This window comes from Colossoma macropomum, unplaced genomic scaffold (assembly GCF_904425465.1).
Source record: "Colossoma macropomum unplaced genomic scaffold, Colossoma_macropomum, whole genome shotgun sequence".
Classification (NCBI taxonomy): domain Eukaryota; kingdom Metazoa; phylum Chordata; class Actinopteri; order Characiformes; family Serrasalmidae; genus Colossoma; species Colossoma macropomum.
The window spans coordinates 27855894-27877691 of NW_023494804.1; the positions used below are offsets into that span (position 1 = coordinate 27855894).

The 21798-nt window shown below is 39.0% G+C and overlaps 1 protein-coding gene across 2 annotated transcripts in view; it reads right to left on the reverse strand.

Annotated features, from left to right (window-relative positions):
• Positions 1-21798, reverse strand: part of cadm2a (cell adhesion molecule 2a) — a 475827-nt gene that overhangs the window by 100679 nt on the left and 353350 nt on the right. For both annotated transcript variants that reach the window (XM_036594503.1, XM_036594502.1), the window contains exon 3: positions 9436-9585. In XM_036594503.1, coding sequence (XP_036450396.1) covers positions 9436-9585 — 150 coding nt within the window. The remainder of the gene's footprint in view (positions 1-9435; positions 9586-21798) is intronic.

Consider the following 21798-nt stretch of genomic DNA (forward strand, 5'->3'; position numbering starts at 1 on the left):
ACCCCCACCCCCCCACACACACATGCTAGACAGGAGTAAAATGTCTGCCTTGTCCCTTTCTCCCAGTTCTCATTTTCACTCCTCCGCTGGGCTAAACACACATATTCACGCATGCACGCAGAGACAGACACACACACACACACACACACACACACACACACACACACACACTTCCACTGGGCTAAAACACCTCCTGCCACCTGTTTATGTAACACACAGCACAATGGAGTGCTTTTCACTTGCACACACACACACAGATACCGCACCAAGCAGTGCTGCTGAAAGCACTGTATTGTTCTGAGGTTGTGGGTGGCCACTGCGCTTAGTGCTGGACTTTGACTGGCTAATATTACAATACTCTGAGTCTACATTTCAGAAGTGTGAAGATCTATGTAGAATCTATCGCCGCACAATATGACATGTTAATCGTTATTGGTCTTTGCAGTATAGTTGGTATAGTGAACTCACATGCAGGCTGGGGTTCGATTCCCAGGCAAGCACACCATGATATACAATGCTATAGGTCATAATAAGTGTCCTTGGGCAATACTCCTAACTCTACCTCTGTAACATGAGTAAAAGATATCTGGATAAGAGCTTCTACCAAATGTAATTAGATGCAATATTGATGTCGCAGAACACAACCTAACCAATATACCTTTGTTTGTTACTGTGTGCTTTTCATGCAGCACAGTGTCACTGGTCAATTCCATGAATAGTAAACATTTTTTTTCATCTGTTTCTATGGATACCACTATGGGATACAGACATATTGATATGATTTGAGGTAAGAACAGAAACACTGAGATAAAAACTCTTGTGAACGTTGATTTGATAAATTTTAGCGTGATGTGCTAGTCTAGCATACTATTAGCATGACACATTAACTTTAGGTAAGGTTTGCTAATGTCAACTCTGTGGAACTTGCAGCACTTTATATATGCCATTCTCAGGTAATAAAATTCACAGGTATAACCATTTAAAATGGTTGGAAGAGAGATGGAAGAACAGTTGTTCATGTGAGCTCATGGGCGATGCAAAGTGTAATTGTTGATTTATAGACTTTTTTTTCATTTTTTTCCTTAGAACTACACCACTGACAAAGATGAGAGCCCCCCACCTAAACTCACCTCACAATGAGTGTGTTATGTTAATGCTACCTCAGTGGGTATTATTAACAGAGGGGAACGTCTCAGTATCGCACTTCTGTTATGACATGCAGTGACTGGCATCAGTGTAAACAAAAATAACTGCACCCAGAAGGGCTTCTCATGATTATCTCTTCATAAACTTATTTTAATGTTAATAATAGAATCAGAACTCATGAAGTGTCACTATTCAAAATAACTGGCAACAGGATCAGCAGTTCATGTTTGGAACGGGTTGAGCACTCTGTCCTGACTTAATTAGGCAAATAAATAAATAAATAAATAAGCACACAGGCCAGCATATATCAAGACTGTGGAATTGTAATTAAACCATAAGCCATATGAGCCATCTCAAATTCAGTAACTTTACACCTACACCTGCTAGTGTTTAGTATAGCAAGCATTGGAGTGTCATTAGCATTCTAAATCATATGCATGATCTATGATTCTGGCTTGCGAGTTCTGATGCCACCATGTTGTGTTGTTTCATTAGGTGGTTTATCAGGTGCAGAACTCTTCAGCTATGCTCAGTTCGGCATTAGGAGCATTCAGCGACTGGCTGCTGCTGGAGTGCACTTGTTCCAAACACTTCCCAAGTAGTTCAGCTTCTGCACACCTGCGAGTCATACTTAACGCAATCAACACAACATAACAACTCTCCTCACACAAACATGCACACATGTACACACACATACACCACTGTTCAAATTTGGAATTACTTTTCACACAAAGAACACACACACACACACACACACACACACACACACACACACGCATACTCGTGTGTATACATATATTATATCACTGCTATTAGAACAAAACCTTGTATCTCCATTTTTCAGTTTTTGACACAATTAGAAAATTCCTGTTGACTTTTACATTGTAAGTAAATTTCATGAAGAATTGACCTAAAGAAATGCCCTAAAATGACTTGGAAAATGTCTGGCTCCATTGACTAATATAATGTAGGTTTTTTCCTTTTCTTATAGTTATCATTTTGGAGATACAAGGATTTCTTCCGACAACAGTGTTGGGATAAAAAGAATACAATTTGGGTTATATTTCCATAACTACATAACAGGACACATGCTAAGTTTGCATTCAACTAGTGTCTAATCCAGAGTAATGTACCATACATTAAGAGAAGAGTGGTGGTATAAATTTTGTTTGTTTGGTTTTCTAGCTGGGTTAGCTATGTTAGACATCTGGAAGGCTAACTATAATAAAGTCATTATACAGGTAATGTTAATGTCTACTCCAAAATGACCTGATATTCAGCCATACATTTCGACAAATATCATATGATAGGCTACAACTACCCTTCAATAAGAGAGTGGAAACAAACATTACAGTGAGCTAATGTTAGCTTCATTTGCTTTACTTAATAGTACAAAATGTCTGTATTTTACTCAAATTTCTGTAGTGATTTCTGCTATGATTTGAAAATGAACTCAGAAACCACCCAGCACAGTGAAAATAACCCAAGAAACTGACCAGAAGGTGCAACCCAGCAGTTTATATAAACATTCAACTGCACTCATATTGGTTTTATATTACCGAAAACATTGATTCCAAACTTTTTTTATGTCTCTTTTAGTGTTAAGTAGCCAACATTTAGGAATGTGATTGCATTTTCAAGAACATATAAGGCAAGATCAGTCCAACCAAACAAACGCAAAGAGCCAAAGGTTATGTAAGGTTGGTGATGTGATGCACACACTTTAATTGTTGGGACACTGCAAGCATTACACTGTTAGTATTTGCTGCAGAGTGTCTGGTTGATGCAATCTGGCCTTTAAACGTACTGTTTCACTCACTAAGGGACCATACTATAGAGAAGTAAGGGCTCGCTCTTTCTTTCTTTCTTTCTTTCTTTTTTTCTTTCTTTCAACATTGTGAAAGTTCATGTTATTTACCTTTTTAAAGTTTAATGTTAATTTGCCAAATTATTCATAAGTGCCTTGATTCATATTTATATTATTTAAAGTCTGACAATGTGACACTGATATATTTGAGCACTCTGTATAATAATCAATGAAGAGAGAAAATTTCCCATGGGAGTGACAAAATACACAAATCTGCATGAGACTATTTTTTCTGCTTGTTATTTGATGTTAAGAAATTGGACCCAATGTTATTTCACAAATGACAGTCATGTCAGACAGTAAAGCGCTGTTTAATTAAAATGACTGGAGTCTGATTGATTTTCACCATATGCATTTTATTGGACAATATTACCAGTTTTATTGGTGTAAGGAACATGCTGAGGACTCATTAATGTCTTCATCTGTATTCAGTAAAGCCCAAATTAGACACTTCTAAATAGTTTATATACCCTGCATTAAATATTATTGATTGAAGTCCTGTATTAGTACAAAATTGGGGGTCTGTTATGTAAAGGTCCTTAATAATTGCATTATTAGTCATAAGTATTACTATAGCATTGGAACCATATTTTCCTATTGGATCTAGATAGCATCAAGTGACTTCTGGAGCTTATTGCTTTAAGGGCTGGTTTTCTGACCAGAGATTAAGCCTAGTCCTGGGCTATATTTTCCTTTAAATGAGAAACTCCATTCAGAATGTTGTGTAGTCCAGAACGAGGCTTCACCCTTGTCTGGGAAACTGACCTTACTGCTAATAAGTTATAAAGAACCAAACAGGTTCAAACAAATTTACATCACGAGTTAAACACCTATCCATAGTTTCATTGTTAAAACGTTTAAAACTCCATACAAGAGTTCAATTTATCCATATTTGATTGTTAAACTTGGTTGAAATGTAAAATATTTCCAAATTTTACGTTTTTGGTTACCAACAAGCCTTGAAGTGATCTTTAATTTAGAATATAGAACAAACTGCCTTATTGAGAACTTATTGAGTGTTCTTTAGTTTCTCATTAGTGATGACTAAAACTGCACTTTGGAACACGTCTCTATAAGTCTTAGTGACTTATTTAACTCTAATTAGCTCTAAAGCAGTAAACTCCAGATGCCACCTAGAACCATCCATCCATCCATCCATCATCAAAACCGCTTATCCTTCTGGGTCACGGTGGGGTGCTGGAGCCTATCCCAGCTGTCATTGGGCGGAAGGCAGGATCCACCTAGAACCTTTAGTAACAAAATGTGCCAATTACAAACTAATAATACCTAAGTTTAGATTAATACTTCATGATCAATAATTTGTTTAACAAGCTCTTAACAAAGTGTTTATTATTACAACTACTAATACAATTATTAGTAATTTTCAGATAATAGACCTTCAATTACATACTAATACAGGTCATAATGCACAAAGCTCTATGCATAGTAAATGAACCATTTAAATGTTTCTAATTTGAGCTTTATTAAACAGAGAAGACTTCAATTAATCTCCAATATGTGTTCCTAATATATACATATGCACACACATACATACGCATACATACGCATACACATGCACACACACACCCACCCACACACACACACAACACTCAAAGGTGCTGTTCAATCATGCCCCTCACTCTAGGAGAGTGTAATTACAGGGCAAGTATAAGCAGCATGGTGCCGAGTGCAGAGGGGCACAAATGAATTAAAGACTGCTTTAGAAAAAGCAGCAGGTGAAGGTGAAGAGTTCAATAAGCTAAGGCTCCGTTCTGGCCTTCAGAAGTAACGCATAGCTCAGATAAAGCAGTCGGAGTCATTGGGGAGCCAATGATGGTGATATGTGTCCTGTTTCACACTGAGATTAAACATTAGCTCTGCCACTGAGAGCACGGCTTTCATCTAAACACAGACAGCCGCTATGCAAACACTAGTGAGAATATATGGGCTATTCAAAAGGACTTCTAAGCCTTATTTCCCAAATATGCATAACAGACTTCATAAACCTAATAGAGTTCATTTGTAAAAAATGATAAACGCAATCCTTTACAAAACGAGCTGACAGTGGTGAGTTATACTTAACATAGCGCTTTCTGAACCCTAGATTTGTTTTGTCACAATTGTTCATTGTCAAGACGTTGCAAGTTCACTTTGTACAGCAGAAATAGTCAAACACCAGCGCTGTTCTATTGCTAATTTATGAAAATTAATTAAAATGTTCAAATGTTCTGAAAATAACGACAATGATTTATTAATATCTGAACAGATCAATTTTTGTTCAATACTTTGTTGCTACATTTGATTGGTCTGAGGTTTCATGGCACTAAAATTATCTAATTTGACAGATGAGTTTATCTATTTAACAAGAATTCTACTTAAGTTTTACTAATTTTACTAAATGTAGTGCCAGTTTCAGATTTAATATACATTAAAAGGGAAATCAGATTGTAATAATGTACCAGTTGAGAAATTTGAGTTAAGTACATGTTAATAAAGAAATCAGATTGAATATATATACCAATAAAAGAAATTGGATTTAGTACATGCTGATAAAGACATAAGATTTAATACACATTGATTGAGAAATCTGATTGAATACATACTGACTGAGAACTCAGATGTAGTACATGCTGATAAAGAAATTAGATTTAGAGTAATAGATTCAGAAATAAAATGTAGTACATACTAAGAGAGAAATCTAATTTAATACAAACCGTCTAGGAAATCAGATTTAATACATACCGACTGAGAAATTTGATTTAGCACATAATAATTGAGAAATCTAAAGCTGGTTTTCCACTGCATGGTACCTGCTCAACTTGACTCGACTCTACTTGACTTTTTTGGTTTTCCATCAGGCAAAATCAGTACCCGGTACTGTTTTTGGTGTCACCTTCATCAAGGTTCCAAGCAAGCTGAGCTGATACCAAAAGGTGATGTGGCAAAACTGCAGACTACTATCACCCTAAACACACATGCTAAAGTCAACATTCGCTTTTGCATCGCCTTTGAGCAACCAGTATCGCCTCGTTGTCTGAACTCTGATGTAGCATCTCCCAAACTTTTGTCTTGCTGCCATCAGTCTCTTCTGAAAAAAAATTCACCTCACAGCAGTTCCATGTGGTGTCACTATAATGACTAACTACATTGATGAGACACTATATCTACAGTGGAAAACGAAGTAGCTGGTACCAGTAGCGGATAGACATGAATAGAGTTGAGTCGAATTGAGCCGTACCACACAGTGTAAAAGGGCCTAAATGTAGTATATGCTGAGAGAGAAATCTGATTTGGTACATACTGATGGAGAAAATAGATTCAGTGTATACTGACGGAGAAATCAATGGTGTGATCTGGTACACAAATCTAATCAGATATTTGTAGACGCTCAAAAGGCGGAGATCTAAACCCTTTAGCATTGTGATGTGACCTGAGGCCTGTAGATAAAGCAGTGGTCTAATCCACTACCAGTAGATGTTCTAAAGCAGTGATCTGATCTAAAATATATAAATGCTCTAAAGGCAACAATCCAATCTCAGTCTTGTAGATGCTTTAAAGGCAGCAGACTCTGACTGGAGAAACAGGATGAGGATGCTATCCTACCTCATTTATCAAATGTAATCTGTTAGCAGTCCCCAACATAAATCATGCCACTGGCCCACTTTGCTGTGTGGCTGACACTTAGAGAGAGAAAGCACAGCAAAGGAATAAGCAAGAGAAAAGCAGAGGGAAAAGTGATAAAGAGAGAGTGAGAGAGAGCGAGCGAGAGACATAGAGAGCATCTGTGTGAAGTGCCCCGTGTGTTTGTGTGTTCATGTCTGCACTGATGAATGTGTGCTGGTTTGATGCAGCATGCCTTGCTATTTTATTTTGCCTTGACATGTATAGAAATAAGTCAACATCATTAGACTAAACAAAAATCCATTTTCCAGCATTTGGCTACAGTGTGGATGCAAAACCAAATCACACATTATATGCATCTTGCTCACAGATGCAGGGCTACAGCATCATACTTTAGATGCAAATCCGATTCCAACGCACAAACCAAAGCTGGGCCTATAACTCTGAGAGCATGCCTGCTTACTTAACTATTAGAATCAAAATAAGATGGTAGCTTCAAAAGCAGGTGTTGTTGTGCATACACACGGGGACATAGAAGTAACATGTGAAAACACCAAATTTTACATTCTCTCCATACTTATTTTGAAAAAGTGTTATTTGTCATTGAAGAGTTCATGTACGACTACATGCTTTATCGTTCATACTGGGCAATACATAGAAATGTTTAAGAATAGTTTGGATAGTTCCTTAAATCAGTACTTAATACTCTTTGGACTGACAAGCTTACAGTATAAGAAAGCCCAAATCATTGTGCTTTTAATTATTGTTGTGTGAAGAATGCTATAGGAAGTTGATCAACTATGTCTGCAAACATCCAGAAGGGGCAGCCCTTGCTGGTTTTCATACAAAATAAAACAGCATAGATGAAACACTACGCTTGAGTTTTACATATTTCATTCCCCTCTATTCAGTGGTGCAACACTATTTTTCAATTAAATCACCCAAACTAGCCTTTATGTTTAAGAAAATCTTTGTTCCTTTAAATAATTCAGTGATTAAAGCTTATTGGGTCTAGAAGGCTAGAGCTAGATGCTGTTCCACTGGTACAAACTATCTCGCCTCTGCCACACTCTCAATCATTCAATTTGAGCCAAACTAGGTGCATTTTTACATTTGTAAATAGATCGAGAACTTTATTATTGCCAAAACAGAGTGAATACAACACAAAAATTGAGCACTAGGATGCAAACTTTAGCTTGCCACAGCCAGGCGGCATGGGAGAATTTCATGATAGCGGATATGCTGCTATTCAAATGTACATGTGCAATTATAGATTTGATTATGCCACAAATTACATATATTTTCAATTTAGATGCTGTATTGACAGTTCAAGTCTGAATGATCATTCACATTTACCATTATTGCAATATGAGCTGAAAGCTGTGCAGTTTTAAAGTGACATAATTAGATTGGCGATTTGTAGCATTAGAAGGCCAAAGCATGCTTCCATGTGTTGGGGTTGAATGCTGAATTCCCAAATGGAGAGCAAGTAACTTAATTACTGGCTAATAGCCAGTTACAAAGCACACGCATGTGCAGCTCAAAAACGCATAGACTGGGTGGTAAAATATAGGAAGCAGTAAAAGCTGCTGTCACAACGAATATGCATCATCATAAGGAGATGATTAAGGAATAAACTATATATGTATTCTTTTTATAGGCCTAGTCAGACTGCAAACATGAATAGAAAAAGCTGATGGTTTTTAGATTAAGGCACCTCATGGAACACATTTTGCTGGCTACAAATTCTCCATAATGGGCTGCCAATAGAAGTAATAAATAAATAAATAAATAAATATTTTTGTTTTTGTTTTGTTTTGCATCAGAACGTTGTAGCTTTAGAGTGTACAAATGTACTGACAGTTCTGATGTAAGTACACTCTTAAAAAAGAGGGTTCTTCAACGGTTCTTTAGTAAAGATAATAGGTCTATATAGAAACATGAACACTCAAAGAACGTTTGCATGATTAAATGGTTCTTTGCACAGTGAAATGGCTCTTCAGATTGATGGAGAATGTGCTGCACATGATTCTATTTAGAACCTTTTAAAAATGGGCCATATAGAACCATATGCAACACATTCTCCATCAATTTGAAGAACCATTTGACCATACAAAGAACCATTTATTTATGCAAATGGTCTTTGAGTGTTCATGTTTATATATAGAACCATTGTCTTTACTAAAGAACCATCGTTTTTAAGAGTGCAGCTATTAGTATTTCTTTATTTTATTCTGCACAATAGTGAATAGAGCTTTTGGAATTTAGCATTCTTTTTCTATCGTCTTGAAAGAGAGGTTGGTTAGGTTTCTATATTACATAGCCACAACAAACAAATCTGTATTTGCAGCACATCAAGGCAGAGAATTGCTTTTTTAATAATAGTTTATTGCTTATCATATCACCACCATAAAATCCAAACAGCTTTACTCAACACTGCATTTAATGTCCGTATCATGCACTATTCACTACTAAAATGACAAAACCGTGGCAAAAATGTTTTGCTTTCTTTATCATCCAACTCAAATCATAATAAAATATCTCCTCTAGCAGTCCTTTTGTTATCACCAGTGAGAACTGAGATTTCTAAGGATTAACTATACCACCACATTTGTATGTAGAAAGGCTGTTTGTGTAAGTGATATTCCAAACTGGCCAAGGTTGCCATGGTGCCTTAAGCACAGCTCATACACATCAAAGCTCAAAACCACAAACACCAAAGACATTAGGTCAAAGGTCAGTAGGATTCCTGCTCTCCCAGTGTTTTCAGGTCAATGTTCAGCTGCGCCCTGCCCACTCACCTTTCTTGTCCCCGAAGAAGAGGGTCTGCTGTGCTGGGTTTGACCACTGGAGGGAGGTGTTGTCATTATGATCCACGCGACAGGTCATGTTGGCTGTCCCTCCCTCTGTCACCGTAAGGTTCTGGACAATAGGGAACTGGCCTTGGGCCCCTTGGAGACAATCATAGAGAGACAAAACAGGCTCAGTTATGATCAGGTGAGCACACAAAAAGGGCCTTACTTCACACAAGAGCTTTTATTCTATTGATAAGTGCTCAGTCAGAAGTCTACTCGACTCCATGTGTGACCCATGAGAGGGGGCTTGAGCTCTGCATCAGTAATGAGATGAGAGTAGAGAGTCTGAGTAGAGGACAGCAGGCGGTGGGTTTTCATGGTCACCATCCTACGCAACTAGAAATGACTGGATTAACTTGAAAAGAACTGACTTTGTGAATTGTTTAGGTTTCTGAACTTATGAACACAGCAAAGTCACACAGGAAAGTGAATTCTTCAACTGTCACTTGGTTTGATGGACTGAATGTCAAAGGATTGCCTTGCTTGTAGAAAAAGGATCTGGTTCTTTGGAAAATGGTTCTAACTGGAGCTTCTTCAGACATGAGCTCCGGTGTTCAGTGTTAAACATTCATACCACAGTTCAGGAGCAGTTCAGTGGATAAAGATTCAACATCAGCAGCTGAGCAACATGGCCGAAAATCATATCATGATATATTTTTTAGACCGACGTTAATAATTACAGATAATTATTATATGTATGTCCTAATGCTCAACTGCAATGCTCAATACTACTTTGAACTCTTAAATAATGAAACATCTAAAAGCATCTGATTTAGGAAAACTAAACCACTTCCACTTTGCAGAGGATGTGAGGCCTCTTCCTCACTCAATCCTCTCTTGATCTTTCCTCAAACTTACAGCCTTTACATAATTTAACCCCTTACCAAGGCCAAGGTTTTATTACACACCTCTATATCTTAGAAACAGCTCCATTAGTTTGCATTGAAGTCCCTGTAGGTACTGAATAATAAGCCTCTGTATGTAATAAGCCTGGAATGTTAAGGGGTTAATATTGGTAGCTCTTCTAACTGGTATGCTGATTTATGATCTGATGAGTGAATGGCTAGACTTCTTCTCCAAAAGTTCAAGTCTTTACTACTAACACCAGTTTGAGGAAAAGAACGGTGTAACAATTTTGTGCAAAAGACCTCAAGCACATATGACTGATATTAAAAAAAGCCTTTCAACTGTTATTCATAATTTTATGGTCCAAGCTTAGAGGAACACTCATCAGCAGTGCTGACTCAGTATCACTGCCACCTCTAAGTGATTCTGACAACATCTCATCAGTTTCTTTCCCTGGTAACAGAAAAACCCTCCTCAGTTGGCTATTGGCTCCATAATTGGAACCATGCTAAGTGTGTATCTATTTTGGTTAGCATTTGTTTCTGATAGCACAGCACCCTGAAAGCAGCATGGTTGTGTGTGGGGAAGTGACTGCCTCCGAAGTGCCCTTGAGCGAGGCAGTTGGGCTGATATACAGTATTTTAGCAGAGGAAACCCAGCACATTGAGCAGCCAGCTGCAAGTGTCCACTAAGCGACTAAATAATGATAGAAACAATCCATCAGGGCCAGTCCCTGGGACACAGAGTGTCAGGCCTTAAAGAGAGAAGTGAGTAAAGCTTTAGCACGGTCAGAAATTATTCACAAACCGCCATCCTCCTCGGCACCCCGGGGTTGGACAACCCAATAATAAATGACCTTGTGCTGGGGCGGAATGCAGAGAGGAGAGATAATGAAAACGTGTGCATACATAAAGGAGACCCTGGAGAATAAGTGATAGATGAATAATCCATGTGTATTTACAGTGTGGCAATGATGCGTCTCATACCTCGGGTCAACATCACCGCTGCAGACGCTGCCTAACAAGCAGACGGGATGGATGATAAATATCATTGAGGGAGTTGATGGGTAGAGGACAAGACAGTAAGAGAAAGAGAGAGCGAGAGGGAGAGAGAGAGAGAGAGAGAGAGAGAGATGCTAACATACACTCATGCACTTATGCCGACAACAAAAGACAGCAACAGCAAAGATGCTGACCATTTCACCTTTTAACTTGTACACATTCGCAGATCAAACATTTGCATCAGCTTGATTCTGGATATACAAGCTATCATGAATATGCTGGCAATGAGGCTCAACAGCAACAATGATAAACTGCAAATGAATTTTGCGATATCCACTTAGATATTTAAAAGCCAGCAATGGGTCTTTGGTAAACACTTCTGATTGGCTGGCATTATGACAATGTACACTATGCTTTCTGAACAGTTCTATATGTTAGGGCAGCTACAGGCTGATGAGCCAACACTGTGAAAAAATCAAATAGTTGGGTCAACTAAAAAAACTTTAAGGCTACTTGCTGCACAGTTATCTCAACTTAGTTTAGTCAAAATTACTCCCAACACACATTTGAGTACTAATCGTAATTAAGTCAAAAATACAGTTGAGGGCTCTCAAGTAGCACAACTATCAAGTGTTGGCTCTATCGTTGGGAGGTCGTTCAATCCATGGTGATGCTCCACCCATCTGTAGCTAGGAGTCCAAGAGAGCATTGTTGGCCTTACTCTCTGGATGGGTAGGATGGCCCTCCCTATCTCCATCACTCACTGTGATGCTAGCTAACGTGGACATCTGTTAGCTAATACACAGTAGTACACAGTAACAGTTAGCGCTCTACTCCAAGCATCGCAAAGACGTGCCATCATCCTCCCAGCTTGGTAGCATTGCGTGATTGACGGAGGCCTAGCTAGCTAATGGAATTGCCCATTTTTAGTAAATTAAATGAAAATAAAAAATTATAGACAATTATATACAATAATAGTAGATAGTAACAGTTTTACTCAGTTCCCGACTTTGCCCCAAATTGGTCATTGCTAATTCACACCTGCAGGCTACAACTCCCTAAGTCATAGTGCTGTGGCATTACTGGAATCTTTTGATGAGTGGGCAGTATTATAGTTGTGCCAGTCAGGATTCATGAAATTGAACTAAAATCACAACATTATCTTTATCTGAATACAGACAATGCTCTCTGTCTGAGCATGAGGAACCTTTCATTCTTTCTTGGATGCAAAATTTTGACAAACTTGGCAGATCCAGAGTTGCACAGCTGTCTAATTGCTCAGCCATCAGAGATCATGAGCTTGTGGCAACACCACAGTCCTCCATTATAGTAGTCTGAGAAAAGGAAGCACTCAGCCCTCATCCTCCAGCTTCAGAGTAGCATGCATTAGGGATATCCTAGCCTGAAATAACTGAACAAAAGGAGGGCAGAAACTGAGATGAAATCCATGAAAAAAATGCAATGCAGTACTGAAAATGTGGTTTGGTGAAGTTTTGAATAAACTAAGTTAAAGTAACTCAAAAAAGTTGTGCAGCAAGTTGCCCTTAAATTTTTCCTGACTTTTTCCCAGTGAATGCCTGTTCTGAAATCAATATGTCAGCCTAGCTCTCATGTGGATCTGAGCTTGATACACCAGGGCTGTCTATCATCAGTCCTGCAGGACTTCCAGGAGTCCTTATTTTACCGTTACAAAGGTTGCAGGTCACAAAAAGTCCACACAAGTTGTGTCCATCCCAGTAGTAAAGGGAAACGTACTAAACGAACTTCAGTGCTAGTAGTGCCCTACATTTTGCAAAGGCCAATCATACAGATGAGGTCATTTTCCCGCATGTCTAGCCAGATTCTTCTCAAAGAATCCATTTCAGCAAGTCAAGAAAAGAAAGATCTTCTTTTGAAACACATTTTTGTTGCCATGAGAGTGATGGTAAGTTTACAATATTTAGACTGGCAAAGCCACCACAAACCTTTCTAAAGTGTCGATTTCACATCAAAATGAATGTTTGCCCTATGACTTTTTTTTAACAAGTGTAAATAAGGCTTTATGAATGGCTTGCCTTGATTCCGGCCCTTATGGCTTCTGCAATGACATCTGGCTCCAAAGCAATTTCACAGTGTAACTGAGTGCTGTTGAAGCCGATTGGGTTAGGGCACTGTGCCTATGCCGAAAAAGTCTGCACTATGCTCCAGCATCCATCTGTCATGTTTTGTGTCATGTCATTGCAGTTTTCTGATTTGGTGGAAGGAAATAACAAACTTCCGTGTTAAATGACCTCTTTTTTCCCATCTTAAAGGGCCTATATCTTACATTTTTCCTGTAGGTTTCTTGTGTGTTTCTCCCAAATTCTGCTTATAACATTTATGTGGTCATACTTTATTTTTACATGACCTTTTCCCAACATCTCTCTATCCTTTATAATTAAAAAGGCTGGTGTTACTTTTCTCTTAAGACCGACATACACACTATGTCCAAAAGAATTCAGATGCTCCTAATTAGTGAATTCAGCTACTTTAAGACGCCCTTTGCTGAAACAGGTGTCTGACTGCAGGCTCACCATTTAAATAATCTCAACAGAAAAGTTGCCAATAGAATGGGATGCTGTGGAGCAGCCACACATGAGCCTAAGGTCACCACACACAATGCCAAGCATGAGCTAGAGGGGTTACAAAGCCCCCCAGCATTGGGATGTGGAGCAATGGAACTGCATTGGAGTGGCATTTATGATCCAGGACTAATCATCCAACCTCACTAATGCTCTTGTGGCTGAATACTATCAAATCCTCACAGGATTTCCAACATCTAGAATAAAACCTTTCCAAAGGAGTAGAGGCTGTTGGTGCAGTTAGCGCAGTGGAATAAACACCATATTAATACCCTTGATTTCAAGAGGAGACATTGGCTGAGCAGGGGTCTACAAACTTTTGGACACAAAGTGTACACAAAATGACCTCTGTTCTGATTGGCTGCTCTGTATTGTGCACTTTTTATAACTTAAATGTGAATTGGCCAGGCAAAATATATATAAATGATATCACAATTACTAACTCTAAATGGGCTGTTTTCCATTTATGGTCCATGAACTTCAACAGTGTTCACATAATACATTAGCGGTTTTCAATCTTGGTCCTGCAGTTCTTGCACATTTTAGAACTTTAGAACACACTTAATCCAGCTAATGAACTTATTAACAAGCCTTTCCTGAAGAACACTGGGGGGTGTTAGAGCAGGGAAAACACTACAACATGTAGTGCAGTGGTACTCCAGCACCAGGAGCGAGAGCCACTGTACTACATCAGACTCTTTTATTAAAAAAAAAACAAGGAAATTTCAGTTTTCCATGATTTGAGCCCTTTAAAAGGGCAGATTTACACCAATGTCATAGTGCATTAGAACAGGGTGATGCCATTGCTTGGGAATTGAGGCTAATGAACCACAGACCATACCAAAGAGCCATTTTCACCCATGTGGACACTAGTGTAGGAGCTGAGTTTGAATTAATGAGCCTGTTGTTAAAGAGTGGTGGTATGTGTGGGTCATTTCTAGTGCTGATTAAACTCTTTCCTCAGAAACAGTAGGTTAAAAACAGAAGAAGGAAAAGGAGAAAAAGAGAGGAAAGAAATGTATCTATGTTAGTCTAGGTAGGCAGCATGCATTATTCATAAGGGCTTTGCGTGAAGCATGGCCTGCCAGCAAGTGTCTCTCGCTCCCTCCCTCTCTCATTTTTGCTCTCTCTCTCCCTCCACTCTTCCCTCCCACTCTCTCTTGCTCTCCCCATCACTACCTCTTTCTCTCTCTCTCACACACACACTTTTGCTCTCTTTCTGTTCCTCGGTCCCTGTTCCTCTCTCCCTCTCTCCAGCTTCCTCACTGTGAGGCTGAAGAAGGTGTACTCTGACAATTATTCACAAATAAGCACATTCAACACGACACGATGTTACATATTCACCATTGGTAAGTAAAGACTGACAGGCTACGCCGAAATGAGGCTTATAATATCTGACCACACACATTAAATTGCATTAAAGTAAGAAAACAAGTGTAATTGGTGGCCCATAAAGCAAGTTATCCACATAAAGAAATACTAACGGAGGTACAACAAAGTCTTACAAGAACAGAGAGTGATAGATCAGAAATTGCAAATTCCCCATGTGGCCAGATCACAGTGAACTGGAAGACACAGGTCAGCACTGGGCCTGTTTAAAGGTGATATATACAACATTTTAAACATAAATATAGCAGGAAACGACTATTTTCTATGTTAAGATATAGTGGAGTGATGTCATCCTGAACAGAGAATGAAGTCATGCCCCCTCTGTCTGAGCTATAATCTGAGCTTCTCTGTTTTTTGTTTTCATAGCCGGTCCGGCCACGCGTGCATGTTAGTCCTACCCTGTGAAAACGTTGGCCCTTCTCACGTTTTGTTTTGCCCTCCCCAGACAGTGACCACCCACACAGCTTGTGAGCACATATTAAGGCAGAGAGGAAAATTGGAACAAGAAGCTGAGGTGCTGGAATGAAGTCTAGCTGCTGCATCTTCTAAGGTGGAACAGGAAAATTTGAACAAAAAGTTGGCAAAAAAGAAGCCGACTTCAGCTTCATTTACAGTTGAAATACATGTTTCACAGAATCAGTTGGTCAGTACTGTTTTGTGCTGTTTGCGAATGTTTGTGATAGCACCTGGTTAGCTTCACAGCAGTAACTGTAGCATCAGTTTGCTAACCCAAATCCTAGCTAACGTTAGTTACGTTACTTGCTGTGTCATTGCTCACTCTAACGTTGTATCATGGTATTTGTGTGTACAACATTTGCGAAGGGTTTTATGGCCAGAAAAATCTAAAAAAGCATGCTGGCCTTGACAATGTGCATCCATGAATTTGGGGGACAGAGTTTCTGAAGGAGCACTAAAGGGTGGGGTGTGTTTGTTTTGCTGTTGAGTTCAAATATCAACAGTCGTTCTCCAGAGTCATATAGTGCTGCTTTAACTGCTAGGTACTCATAAATATGGATTTCTAAGAAACTACAGGCAGAAATTGCGATTTTGGTCCCCTCAGTCATTTTTCAGATTTATGGATAAATGGCATGTTCTAATCTGTAAAAATAAAAATGTTAAAACTCAACAAAACCATATTTATTTCACTGTGTTTTGTCTTTCATTCACTCATAGTGTATTTTCCCAAAGTTCCAAAAGTGACTTTTAACGAAGGCTTAGCTCCGCCAACACTCCAGACAATGCATGTTATGTACCACAGAGAAGCTAATGTAATCTTGCTAATCTAAATTAGCATATTTAATTAGCCAATTTGGCATCTACACAAATTGTGTGTGTTCTTTGAGATGCACTTTTGAGGCCAATTCCTAAAACTGTTTTCCTCAAATTCAGTTTTCCCTCTGAAGGATATTACCGACCATATTGCTCCTGTCTGGATTTACGTTAGATTTTGTGCTAAGAATGGCCTGAAAAATGTTTATAATAGCTGTATATAGTGTTTTCTTGATTGACAACAAAGCAATGAGATTTCAATAATCTGCTCTGTAAAAAATTAATTGTAACGTGTCTTCACAATGACATTTCATAGTAGATGACGTCTTATTTGCATATCTAAATGTAATTTTTTGCCAACACTTTATTTTGATGGTCCGATGTTGATGCTTTGTAGATGCTCAATCTTTAAAATCAACTAAATATCTGTTAGATGCAATTGACTTTGAGGTTGCATGTGAAAGCTTTTATTAAATCCGTCCCTAAACCTAACCTCTAGGCAAAATTTACACCTACTCCTAAACCTAACCCCAACCTTAATGTTGTTGTTAATCAATTGTCACCAGAAAGCTTGTCAAAATTATAAGTATGTCTAGATCATCTATATGGAACCATCCAAATAAACTATGACCAATACTTTTAAGAATATCAGTAATCAACTTTAAATTTATTGTGATGTCTACCCTGTGAAATTTAACCTATTCACCTGTAGTGTCTTGCCTTAACCCTCAGACACCTGTTGTGATGATTATCATTTTGCTATACATTTGACTGGCCTTACATTCGTTGACTTTAATTTGCACTATTTTTTTTTCAGAACTTATATTTTGCAAAAGCATAAGTAACACATTATTGAAATGAATGTAAATGATGGACAATTATGGACAATGACGGATGCAGTGATGGACCCCAGAGGGTAATTACATAGTTACAAAATGAATTACATTTACATTCCATTCATGTTTATATCAACAGGTTTGAGTCTATGCCTCCACTTTTTTCTTTTTGTCATAAAATATTGAAATTGTGGCAAAACCTTAAAGAACTGCAGAATGATAACTTCAAATCATTTCTCCTCTTCTACTTACAGAGATGGATTTTCTCAAGGAGCGAAGACTGCCTTTATTATTGCTGGTGCTAACTGCAACTTCTAAAGCTTAAACCCAGAAATAAATCAGAATGTCATGTTGTCATGCAGTGAGGCCTGCACTATATGGCATACAATACAGTCAAACCTCATTATTGCTCTTTACTTTTCGTGGGCCTATGCTTTGTCCATTTTAAAAGGCTTCAGGAATGGCCACGCTGATCCTCAACTTACTCCAGAACCGCCCGGAGTAATCAGCGCTGCGGACGGCCATCGTAATGAAGTAGAAATTTACTCTGCTGTTGCTTTGAGCCGCTGGAGGAAAGCAATTAAACATCGCACTGAGTTACTCCAGAGATGGAATAATGGAGTGGCGAACGGCGGGGGCATTAAAGGCCGTGCTTTGTGGTCCGTGACTGATCACAAACTTAATACAGCACATTAGACTTACTGTTCTAATTTGCCTGTGCCTATTATTGTGACATTGTTCAAAAGAGCAGAATAAAAGCTCTGCATCTCCACTGCTCCAGAGGCTGGAATAAAAGCTTTTTCTCTGTCCCAGCTGGAGAAAATGGAAAGCCTTTTTTTGGCATTATCTGGATGACCGACTTGCACCCCCCGCTGCTGTTTCCTCTACATATAGCCTTGCGTACATATAGCATATTTGAGAAGCAAACTGGAAGAATTTGCATTGGTCTTGTCCTCCTGTTGGTGCCATCACACTGCTCCTTGGAGACCGGGCGCATTGTGGTGATTTGATTAGGACCGGCATGTTCCAGTGTTTGCTTAATTGAGCAGTGAAGTGAGTCCTTCCATCCTTCCCTCTGGCCAGGCCAGCCTGATTGAGACGCGCCCCCCCCAGGGACTGCTGCTGTCTGATGTGGGCCGTAACCTCCCTTTTACCTCTGCTTCTCTCTCTCTCTCTCTCTCTCCAACCACCTTTCGCTCCATCCCTTTCTGTCCATCACCTGCTGTCTCTTCCTCCCTCCCTCTCTTTCTCTGTCTCTCAGCTCCATGTGTAAAATTAGCTTCCGTCTTCCCTGCGTCCTCAACAACTGTCCCACAGTGGGAGAGAGAGACAGCGAGAGGGAGTGAGTGTGTGTGTGTGTGTGGGGGCGGCTAAGACAAGACAGTAAGAAGGAGAGAGAGTGAGGAAAACCATAGGATTTTAACTTTTAATTAATGTGTATCAGTGTATAAACTTATTAACAGCTTAAAGTGATGGATTGATTGAACCATCTAATGTCCTCTATTTCCCCCTTATCATTAATATAGACACTCAGCCAAGAGTGTCAAAACATTTGCTTTGATTATTTGCACTGGTGCTACAAGTTAGCTAACAAGTAATGGAAATTTATAGTTCAGTAATTAGCATCATGCATGCCTTAATCATCACATACAATGTCAGCTTACAAACAGACAATAAGTGACACTGTTATCTATAAAAATGCACCAAAAAGATCTGGCATACTAAAAATAGCACTAGCACTAACAGCAGTAATCATTGCTTGTAAGCTATCATTGCTTGTTAGCTACTTTAGCCTCAAAGTTCTGGTGCGAAACAGAAGCAAACTTCAGACAGCATACTTAGCTTTAACTACATTTGAGGTAAAGGCAATGATAAGTAATCTCATCTTTCACCAAACTGTCACTTTACTGTGATGTTCAGAGTTTTCACTTTCTAAATAAATTTCAATTACAGAAAAAAACAGGGGTGAGAAGCTGCTCCATGCAATCAATTATCAGTTCTTTGACACTTTGAATGTCACTAATTGCATTGCATTGTCATGCATTTTCACTCAAAGCAGCTTCCACACATAAACATAAGGAGAGAAACATCAAAAACAAGGGGAGAAAAAGAATCAAATGGGTACATTAACATGACATAAGCACAATGTTATATACCAAAAACAGCCATTATTCATTTATACCTGACCTTTTTCCAGCCTCTCCAGCCCCTCTTTATCGCTTAGAATGAAACAGCCTGTGTTCTGATTGGCTGCCCTGAATTGTGCTGTCCAGACTGAAACACGCCTTTTAACTTGCATGTAAACAATTTGTTGTTGGGCAAAAATTGGACAGGCACTCTATATGCCCAAATCTTCGCAGACACCTGCTCAACCAGCACGTCTTTGGAAATGAAAGGTATTAATCTCTATTCGCTGCAGTAACAGCCTCTACTCTTCTGGGAAGGCTTTACACTAGATGTTGGAACTGTGCTATGAAGATTTGATTGCATTCAGCCACAAGAGCATTGGTGAGGTCAGGTAATGATGTTGGATGGTTCGTTCTGGATCACAAACAAGACTACAACTCATCCCAGTTTTACAGGATGGAGCTCCATCACTCCAGAGAACACAATTCCACCTTGAAGGACTTTATACTCCCCTACCTGATCTTTAGCATTGAGCGTAATAACCGTAGACTTATGTGCAGCAGCTATAGAGCATCTCATTCTGTTGATAATGCTATAGGTGCACCTTAAAGTAGCTGAATGTACTCGTTAGAAGGGCAGTCTCAATACATTTGGGTATGTAGCATGTATGTAAATATGGTTGTTTTTATGAAATTGTGACACATTGTGTTTGTAGTATACATAAATAGACAGAGAAATGAATGTTATGCTTTGAAATTGTTTACAGACTCTTCTCAAAAAAAAAAAAAAAATCATAATACAGGCCCTTCGGGTCAATAGCCCTTTTGCAGACACAATTTTGCCAAGTGACCTCCAAATGACTTTCCAACGCACTTTGTTTCGGGCATGTTTACTCCACTCAGCTGTATTCCTTCAAGAAGCTGTAGAGTGGTCTGTGTGTGTGCGTGTGTGTGTGTGTGGGAGAGAGCTGCAGGCCTGCGTTCTGGAGCCTGCACACACTGCCGTAACCTTTCAGAGAGAGAAGCCACAACAAGCTGACCTTTAGCAGGGTTCTGTAGCTCTCCAAGACCCTGCACACTGCCCGGAGGAAGACAAGCTTCTGACCTTTAGCCTGGCCATAAGCACGCACACATGTGCATGTACACATTGACACATTGACAATCATTGAAACACACACGCACACGCAAAATACAAGACTGGCTCATCTTTCACATCGGTGTAGTTTATCAGTAGCGATCTGCTAATACGAGGCAAGCGCGATGTTTATTCATCAGAGTGGCTGAATGGGCAGTATCAGAGAGCCGGATCAGGTACTTCATGTACGAAGGGCAGGACTGGGCTGATAAGGCTCGACGCTAACAGAAGAGCATGCTTTTCTTTCCTCGGTCCAGACAGAGTTGTCCTGCCATCTGAGAACCGATGCGATAAGACAGGAACAAAGGAAGCTCAAAATTCAGATGTCTAAACAAGGGATGGGACAGTCACCAGTTTTATTACTTACCGATCTATGAAACTCAGTGATTGATTGATAGATAGATAGATAGATAGATAGATAGATAGATAGATAGATAGATAGACAGATAGCAGGAATGTGCATTAAATCAATACCAATCAAAGTACTTGATTCTTTGTTGTGTTTCTTCATAAGAAGTAAAAAGATGATTATATGTCTTATCAGAGCTGTAAAACATGAAAGTTTGGCTAATTTTTGCTGGTATATATGCTACAATTTGCCTTATGTTAGGTGCTCACCATGGACACATGGATAAGGCAGAGATGGTACAGCTTTTATCTCTTTAGTCTCCATCAGTGTCCAGTGCCGTACCAGTGAGCTGTAGTTGTAGCTCATTAGCTCATCTGAGGCAGCCTCTGTTATATTACTCATCTGACACAAAATCCTACCAATTTCCCTCAGGTATTTTTGAACAATATGATTTGAATTGTATTCCTTTGTGTGATGTCCATTTTTGTGCAACACCAGCGCTGTCATCTAAAAGGTGCACCTACAGCCCTACTTTAATTTCAGGCAAAATCTGTTTTTTCTGAAGGTTTCTTTACATCCCCTTAGTTAACCGGATATCTGTTTGTTAACCCCTAAAGGTATTCCAATATCACAATATGTCAGAATGCACATCTCTAATAGATCGCTAATTAGTTATAATCACTGACATTCTTTTGTCAGACGAAACTCTTTTACATTTACATTACATTACATTTATGACATTCGGCAGATGCTCTTAT